Source organism: Melampsora larici-populina (genome assembly GCF_000204055.1).
Source record: "Melampsora larici-populina 98AG31 unplaced genomic scaffold MELLAscaffold_1, whole genome shotgun sequence".
Taxonomy (NCBI): domain Eukaryota; kingdom Fungi; phylum Basidiomycota; class Pucciniomycetes; order Pucciniales; family Melampsoraceae; genus Melampsora; species Melampsora laricis-populina.
Window position 1 is genome coordinate 1,173,525 of NW_006768765.1, and position 9,430 is coordinate 1,182,954.

A 9,430-nucleotide genomic window follows, 5' to 3' on the forward strand; every position below is an offset into this window, starting at 1 on the left:
AAAAAAAAAAAAAAAAAAAAACGCGGCTCTCGTCCTCCGTAAGTAAATGACACACCTGATCATAACTTATAAGTCTTACATAGTGTGAGTTTCTCATAGAAGTCTGATGCAAGAAAGACTCAAGTTGAGATACAGCCAGATATCATCCAACATTGAATTCCTTCGCACCGCCAATCAAAGAATGAGAGAACCCCTGAGAGCCCCAAATGTTTGATACAACATCCAAAGTTGACTGCACCACAGACTTTTTTCGAACTCAAGGATTTTTCCCGCGATTATGTAGATGTGTGGTGGGAGGGTCGATCAGTTGAAAAAGGGAATATGGGTATGGGGAAAAGGAGCAGCAAGTGTTAGCAAGACTTGATTTTATAGACAGCTGTCGCAAAATGGTAGACTGTGCAGGTATTCTGTTTTGTTACAGAAATGTCACTAACTGTGCTCCAAGGTGGTTGGTGGGTTGGTGGAATATGCGGTCAAACAATTGGGTTTTGTTATGAGGCCTAGTCAAATTCCAAAGATGAGAGCCCTTGTTTATTACAAAGTGAAAGACACTTCTATCGTAGAGAAAGCTAGGCTACTTTGATGACCATGAGTAATATCAAGACGTACCCTCAACCCATTTTCGCGTGATTTTTAACTCGCAGCGTTGCTTCTCCACTCTTGGTCACCGTGAGCCACCATGTTTTGTCTCTTCCCAGTGGTTATCTCTCCCTGCCAGGGGGGTTTCAGTTAACACGCAGACGCGTAGCGCAATTTGGTGGTATGCAACGGAATCGGAATATTTCTTAAACTTGCGTATCATCGCCGTCACCACCTTATGAAGCAACGGAGCTTCAGACACGCATGAAATACTTTGGTAAGAAGGCTGGTAAAGGATTACACTTAGCTTATTTGACCAAATCATTCAGGATCCTCTCCGGCCACACGGCTTTCTTGTTTAGAGTGTTGACGCGGTGACTCTAGATAAATCTTGCAACAGGATATTTGGGATTTCCCTCGTGTTGCAAGGCGTTGTGACACGCGAGGTTTCGTGAAAGAAACAGCGCTTGTTCCGCTTTGTCAGTGGCTAGTGTCTTGTCTACATGTTCGATAGGGGGGTGTTATCTCCCCGTAGCTCCATGTCTTAGTGTTATCGATATCCGAAGTGGTATTGAAGTGTGCTTTTGCTGAGAAGACCTTGCAGTGTTGGCCATCTCGATTATATGACTTTCTTTATACAATAGACCAATAACATCCCACATTTACTGGAAGATATTTCTTCATTTTCCGTCCTCGAGCCGTTTTCAAAGTCCCATAACTATGTAGAAGATAGTTATGATATGTTTTATAGTTTTGCTACCAGGCTGTAGCAGCATTACTGGCGCTTAGGCCTGTTTGTGATAGCTGCACGTGATTGGAAGTTTCGATCAAAAGGTTGAAAGGCCGTTGCCAAATCGTCGTGCCAGAATGTCGCCATAGGGGCCCAGGTGAGTTCAAACGCGGGGTAAATCAAACTCTCTCGTGTATTGCTTGGTGCTTTCTGATAGCTACTTTTGGGTGATTCAGAACAGCCTAAAAACACGTGGAAGAGGGCGCCGCTTCATGCCGGACCAGCATTGTCGGAATGATACATACTCAGTTTCATAAAACCTCGTCTTGCAGACGACACCATTGAAGACAGGAGAGCGTTTTCCTCCTGACTTCAACGCGAAGTTGATCGAGCTTGACCAGTTCCATGCCCTTAAAGTTAAGCACTCCAACATCTGTCTCAATCGCTTTCCAGCTTTCTTTATCTTTTCTTTTCTACTTTATACCCTTAGACTTCAAGCAGTAGTTATAGATAAGATAATGTTGTTTCACGCTGAATATGTGGCGGATTGGAATTGTGTTAGATTCCGCTTCACTAGTGTCTTTGGAGGCTTGTTCTGCTTCTGCATCAAAGACCACAAGAAATTCCAACACGCTGAGACTGGCGCGAGAAATGGGGCTGAGTAGAGTCAGTCCTTAGCACGAGCCGCAGAAGGCACTAGGTAGTTCTGGTATATCTTGTTGTTGCTGTGACCAAAGTCGCAAAATGACCTCATTGAAATATCGGATCATCGCGATGTTGGGTACCCAGCATGCAGCCTGCCGAGATGTACAAAAATTAGGTTCAGTTGAACCCTTCATATCCTCGGACACGTATCGATCAAGGTTTAGGAGGCGAATTTAAGAAGAAATCGATAAAAAAACACATCGTCATACCGGGCTAGACCGGGGCATTCTTCATTTACCGATCGCCATAAGTTGTACTAAAACTTGGAGAGCACCAAAAGCAACGCTGCGCGAGATATATACACGTTGCGCATTCGGGATATTCTGATATCGGAACAAGTTCTATATCCTCATCGAAACTGAAGAGCGACATGATGACTCAATCTTTGCATGAAATAGGTCTTCTGCACTTTCCCCTCTTCACATCGTCATTTCAAGACCCATTTAGTCATTTACACCAATAAAACCGACGATTCTGATCATGGTAGGCGAAATGCGGCGAGATGAGCCCCCCTTTTATCACTCGAGTAGCTTTGAAGTTAACCATCCCCCTCAGCTAACCGGGCGCCAGCTCAGTACGTCCAAAGACAAATACTCATGTCTTATTGCAATCCCTTTGTCACAAATCAATACTAAGAAGGAGTTTTCCGGAGGGCTACCTCTATAATTTTGTCTTGCTCTTTACTTTCCATCGTTCCACATGGCAATGTGAATTGGGGTTTAACAGTGTTACAAAACGATGACATGCTTCCGGTGCCGCTAGAGAAACGTACCTGGAAATGGTGGAGTAAGATTTTCCGCTTTCGCAGCGTCATATATGTTGGGTTTTGGTACCGAAAATGTTCATCATAGCCGATCTCCTTATCTGCTATCCCTTCCAGACTTTGTGACCTTTTGGCGTGAGTCTCTTTCAAACTTCCTCCCCGTTCATCCATAATGACATTCTTCCCCAAATGATAGTCGCAGATGCCTGGAATGTCAACACGTGGACGATAGCCAGCACTATGATAGCCGCTGGCTTAAGTTGGTGGCAAGCTTGGACAGCTGTCTGGATAGGATGTAAGTGCCAATAAATAAAACTCATGGGAAATATGTCAATAGCATCCGAGCTTTAGCTTAGAAGTTTAGGGGAGATGCGCGATTGTTAATGTGAAAATTTCATCTGACCATCTGCACTCAGATTCAATCGCGGCTTGCTTTATGGTTCTTAATGGACATGCAGGTTCTAAATACCATTGTTCCTTTCCAGTCCTGACACGGTTCGTGCAAGTTCCTGATTTCCAGTCTTGGAAAACTATGGACGCTATCTCTGTCCTGACCGTGATGCTTGTTGTAGCGCAACTTTCGGGATATGGGGTTCTCTTTGGCCCATTCTCAACCGAGCATTGATGGTATGTTGTACCAGTCCATGATGTCATTTTGCATTAAATGAAAAACCATGACTGTTCGTCTAAGTGTTGACGATCTCGGTCCGACGATCGTGAAAGGCTTGTGTGTGGTATAGTGAGTAATTTCCAATCAATAATATCTAGACATTCTCTACAAAAAAGCCAAACAGTTGATTGTTATACATCATACCTCCTGGAGTGGACAGGTGTACAAGGATGGATCGGAGGCCAATGTGTCTACTTGCTCATTCAATCCATATGGCCGTCCTTCAGCTCACTACCAAATATGATCCCATCTAGTGGGACGGATAGCGCCCATTTCTTGTCTTTTGCAATATTTTCCCTTGTCTCGTTAATTCCAATATATTTCCCAATTCATCAAATCCGACACTTTTTCACAATCAAGGCGAGATCCCTAAGCTCTCTCTTTCCCTTTTCTGTTATGTAGGTGACTTTACTGACTCTATGCTTCACCGTGTCCTAAATCTTCTTTGCTTCTAACCAATCCTGTCGAATCGCAGGCAGTGGTTGCGCCAACCGCTGGGACTGCATTTTTTATTTGGTTTGTTGTGAAGGCTGGTGGGGTGGGCACGATTCTACAACAACCCGCGCGTGCTGAGGGGAAGCAGCTCCAATGGGCATTCATCAATGCAGCCATGGGCTGTATATCCAAGTGCGAAATCAGAATCTTATATCTTGATATACTTCCGTTTCTACAATCAAGATATATAGTACGCTTATTATGACTTCGAATTTCCAAACAGCATGGTCACCCTCATCACTAACAATCAGGACTTCTCAGCTCGAGCCGATAAAACCTCTAGCATGATTCTTCCTCAACTCATAGCCCTCCCGATGACATTTGGGATGGTATCCTTCTTTGGAATCATAGTTTCCTCATCCTCAAACGTCCTTTACGGCCATCAGATATGGGACCCGCTTGAACTTTTGGAACGCGTTCTCACAGGCTCACCAACTATCCCATCGGTAAGATTTTGATTCTTCCCCGTCCAGGTCCTGGATGTCTTCAATATTTCGCCTCTTCGTCTTTTCTGACCCTTGGTTTTCATTTCATCAAAGCGAGTAGCCGTAGGAGTAATCTCACTTTCCTTTACCTTTTCGCAAATGGGGACCAATGTGGCAGCCAACTCAGTATCCGCAGGTTGCGACATGGTAAATCTGATGAAAACTTTACAAAAAATGTGGTATCTGATTATAGTATGACTTGCTATTGGGAACAATGTAGGCTGCCCTATTTCCCAGGTTCATCAATATCAGACGAGGATCGTATATAGCCGCAGTCTTGGGTTTTTGCATGATGCCTTGGGAGCTACTAGATGGACCAACAAATTTTTCCACGTTAGTGGCATATCCCCACAACCACAATATTTCTCTCAAGTCAAAAACTGACTGTTCCTGCTCATTGCAAGACAGATATCTATCTGCTTACTCAGTCTTCCTGTCTAGTATGATTGGATGCTTATTGGCAGAATATTATGTGGTATCTAAACGCCTGATAACAGTAAAGGATCTTTATGTCGCAGACAGTTCTGGAATGTTAGTGAAATTTCATGATCTATAAATGTTATGCGTGTGCATAAGCGCCTTGAAGCATAAAGCTGATGATCTTTTTAACAAGTTATTATTATTTTCATGGAGTCAATTGGCGTGCTTATCTGGCCTACTTCTCTGGATTGGCGCTCAACATGCCTGGCTTTGTAGGAATGATCCAAGGTCAAATGGGTATATCAGTAAGAATTTATCAGGTCAGGACTCTGGGCGCCATCATTATTCATGATCCAAATGTGAGTCATGTGCTGACTGTTTTACCTCGCGGAAAGTAGCTTTCCTTCTTCACAGGACTCGGAAGCTCGTTCATTGTCTATATCATTCTAAACAGACTCTTTCCCACAAGGAAATCCACAATAGAGGAAGCGCAGAGTCCCATCACGAGGAAGATTATTGATGAAAAGGCCTAAACTTATCCAAGTCCCTCAGCGTGGGACTTGGATAAGTTTAGAAAAGGCCACGTCCGGAGGTCTTAATTGAGTTCATACTCCAATGCCATGCCCAAAACACGTGCGACTCGAAATCATAGATTAGTATTTATCCCGTAACCTGACTCCACCATAGACGCTACGTCGCGCACTTAAACACTTAAAATTTGCATGTACTGTGCTATCCAAATCCCCTGTTTTCATTCCGAGTTTTGGTGCAGAGAAGAAACATCGATACCAAATTTGTAAAGTTGTACCCACGTTGTTTACCCTACATGTCGCTGTGAAGGTAGCGGCTGTTCTACCTATCTAGTTGCTGGTTCATAGGAAATATCTCTAAATCATCAACTCAAATTTGTGAGTTTCGAAATTTTTCAAGTTGTAAATTTCATCTGCAATGCTTGTAGTTTTTCAATACCATCCTACACTGATATCTATAGTCATACAAATTCAAAGTCAAACCAACATGACTTATTATTTGTGTTTATGGTGTAAGAGAAGTAATTCTGCCGCGACGCAATCACGACCGGACAGAGGTTCAAACAAGGAATAAGTACATAGCTTTTGAAATGGTAAAGGAGATGCTTTGTGGCAAACCTCGGTCGGAAAGGGTTATAGCAAATCAGAATATGTTTATCATAGCCACCGCAGATTCCCCTCAGCAATAACTGTGCCAAGACTTGACTTATGACACATATCTTTACCTGAATTCCCACAGACCATACAGTAGCTTTTACAAAAATGTCAGCAAGGTCAAAGAGTAAACTTATCAAGGAGATCTTGGCAACATATTTGCTCCGTCAAACTTCTTGTACTGCCCATAATCTTGTCTTTTTAGGAAATTTAAGTTGACCCAGAAAATGATAACCAAGTCTTCTTCTCATATGAGCACTTTTTATTGTATTGATCTTCAGCTTTGAGGAGTTTCCCATTGTAGGCGGTTCAAGTTGACCAAAAAGTGCGTGGAAAGTTACATATAACTTTGGCCTCCGAGTCCCAGCCCTTGAATATTTATTGGTTTTGAAAGAAGTAATCAATGCCAGGGCTTTATAACTTAAAACCTTCTGCTATCTTGCCGGGTTTACAAGGTTGATATGAAGGAAAAACTTCGAAGATTTTGAGACCTGAAACATGGAGATACAACAGGCTTTGTTGTTGTAATGTTGGTGAAATTTCTTGCAGCAGGAGGGACTTATGAGCAACACATCTGTAACCTATGATCACTGTTTCATTTAGTTTTATGAAATGAGAGCATTTGATTCCTCTGAATGACCAGTATCTCTTGCCTATATTTCTAACCAAGACATCTCAAATTGTCAAAAGCTTCAAAGTTAAAACTATATAAATTCCTATACTACAATCTCACAAGACAAATTCATTCATATAATCTCATCTTATGTCATCCAATCTAATCTTAATAAACCTAAAAGAGAAAACAAGCCTCCAAGACTATTTCAAAAACAAACTAAACAATCCTTGTTGTACTTTCTATATTTTACAACACTAGTCAACATCATCCCATACACCTATATAATTTGACTTCAAATTTCATCAGTTAACCTCCCATATCTTTTGTTTGTGTTTAGACTTCACAGTGTTTTGATTTGCAAGGTATTGCAGCGGAACTGATAATTTTCTTGAGTCTTGAATATTGTTCTGAAAATTTGGTACAGGGAGGCCTGCTGTCCCACCCATTGTAAATATTAAACAACTTCCCTTGAATTGAGCAAGGGAAAATGATTGTAAGTATAATTGGTCATAAAGTATTGATCACTGCACACCTGAGCCACAAAGCCCACATTACATGTGTGCAACAAGCTGAGTGAATTGTTAGCTATCACACCGTGGGAATGATTGAGTTCAAACCCCGATTGAGCAAAGTTGTGGTGTCCGAGTCCGCAACTTTGCTCAATCATGGATCTCGTTCACATCACGTTCACAATTTGTTCACAGGTTTCCCTCCAGTTACCCTCCGCAATCTGAAGTAACAATCATACAACAGAAAGTCCCTTGCAAGTCATCAGTCTTTGACATTTGTTGTTAATCTAATTCATCTTTCCAATTTTCATCTCAGTGCTTTCACCATGCCCCATGAAGTATTGTCCCATCACCATCATGTGGGTCGCTAACCAACAATGTTAAACAACACTGTGTGTTTATGGCAAATTGTTTTAGAGATATGGACAGTGAATTGTGCTTATGTCAATCTTTTTCAATGTTCCAAATGCTCAACCAACAAAGAAAGGAGCTCATCGAGGACAAATTGAAATTTGATCTTGAATACATACAAAGGCAGAGTATCAGTAGAGCTCGGGGGACACCTGTGAACGAATTGTGTACGTGATGCGAACAAGCTCCGTGCTGGACCAAACTGGAGGAACCGGACACCGCAACTTTGCTCAATTGGGTTTTGAACTTAATCATTCCCGCGGTGTCATGTACATACTGGTCTGCTCAGTTCCCTGCTCATCTGAATAAGCGAATGACATGTAATACACCATGTAACTTTTTCAGTTTGACAAAATCCTCCCAAAGATTGACTACATATACCTCCATAACTATTCAGGCTATACTCTGGACACCATACAACAGTAACAGAAAGGGCGTTGTGTGAGGTTTACTTAATCAATTACACAAAAGCTATGAGTCAGTGTATGTAGTCAATCCTTGAAATGCTTCTGTCAAACTGAAAAAAATTACCAAAGGTATCACATATGATTTGCTCATTTAGATGAGCCAATAGCTGAGTAGCTCTGTATGTACATGATAGCTCCCAACTTACCCATCCTGCTGCACATATGTAGTTTGGGTGCTATGACTTGGGTGTGCGTTGATCAATCCTTTATGACCAATTATACTTTCAATAGTTTCCCCCCCTCAATTGAAGGGAAGTTGTTTAATGTTTGCAGTGACCATCACTCTCAAGTATGCACGTACGGTGAGCTTGACAGGAATCTTCTGTGTGTTTATTCCAAAATGGTTCATCTCATGCTGGGATGATACTCAAACTTATACAATGGGCGCTCATCTTTCAGTGTATTGGTGAGAGAATCTGACAAGGTTATTGCAGTACATTGGTCTTCAGAATGCAGATAATTGAATGCATGGGACTTACTGGCCACAAGTAGTCCTTCCAAACCCAAGAGAACACATTCTCCCCACTCTATGATGGTATGAAGCCTCTGCATATCAAGCTTTGCATCAACAAGTTCCTGCTTCAGGCTATCTCTTATAGAGTTGTTATTGGTAGCTGCAAGAGATGTGATTATCATGGGCAGACGGGACACCAACATGATCTCCAAAGTCTCTTTTCTTAGGGGTGACAGGGAAGAGTCCCAATCCATGTGATGTGAAATGTTCTCAGGTTTTCCGTAGGACTCACCCTGTGTTGCAGTTGCCAAATAACTTACTGCTGCAAGTTCTCCATCTTCACTGTCTCTTTTCAAAATGGCAGCCGCAGCCGCGGCCAGAGCAGGAAATGTCAATTTGATGTTACTTGAAGATGGGGACCATGCATGTGCTGTCTGTTCATGAGAGGATTTAGGTTGGGGTCTTGGACTTGTAGACAATAGCTGTGGGGCCTTAACTATGCAAGGTGTTTCTTAGTCTGCTTCTATATTGGTGCAGACTTTCTGGATATTGGAAGACTGGTGACATGTAAAATCATACTTGGCGTCTTTTGAACTGATGCAGTAAAACCTCACCTTAGCAGAACTGTGAAGATGTTTCCTTTGCTTGATCTTGGGTTGCTTCATTCCTGCAGGTCTATGAGCACTGTGGAGCTTGTACTATAGGCCTGTTCATTGAGAAGAGTCACATCTGAGTTTGGTTTGTTCATGTAAAGAGAGCATAACAAGCATGAAAAAGTGGGAGTTTGCCTTACCACAGGCATTAACAGCAACTCAGCCCTCTCCATCCCTTCTCCAAAGAGGTGTTGTTTTGGTCCCGCAGTTCTTGCAGCACATTGCACCCAGGACAGGTTCTTCTCCACCATCAAGATTTTCTTCTATTGTTTGTGATGCAATTGTCTTC

At 42.2% G+C, this 9,430-nt stretch overlaps 2 protein-coding genes across 2 annotated transcripts; one reads left to right on the top strand and one right to left on the bottom strand.

Annotated features, from left to right (window-relative positions):
- Nucleotides 1-2,739: 2,739 nt before the first annotated feature.
- MELLADRAFT_32428 (uncharacterized protein) lies at nt 2,740-5,380 on the top strand (the record flags this gene model as incomplete). Its single annotated transcript, XM_007403519.1, has 14 exons — nt 2,740-2,800; nt 2,895-2,912; nt 2,974-3,072; nt 3,194-3,272; nt 3,350-3,404; nt 3,501-3,516; nt 3,608-3,840; nt 3,923-4,074; nt 4,166-4,388; nt 4,482-4,574; nt 4,648-4,760; nt 4,836-4,958; nt 5,041-5,167; nt 5,246-5,380. Coding segments are annotated over 14 exons (1,527 nt in total), but the record flags the coding sequence as incomplete, so codon positions are not given.
- Nucleotides 5,381-8,379: 2,999 nt separating this feature from the next.
- Nucleotides 8,380-9,153, bottom strand: MELLADRAFT_101089 (uncharacterized protein; the record flags this gene model as incomplete). The annotated part of the gene is made up of 2 exons (XM_007404026.1): nt 8,380-8,979; nt 9,103-9,153. The coding sequence occupies 2 exons, from the start codon at nt 9,151-9,153 to the stop codon at nt 8,380-8,382; spliced, it is 651 nt and encodes a 216-aa protein (XP_007404088.1).
- Between the last annotated feature and the right edge of the window lie 277 nt (nt 9,154-9,430).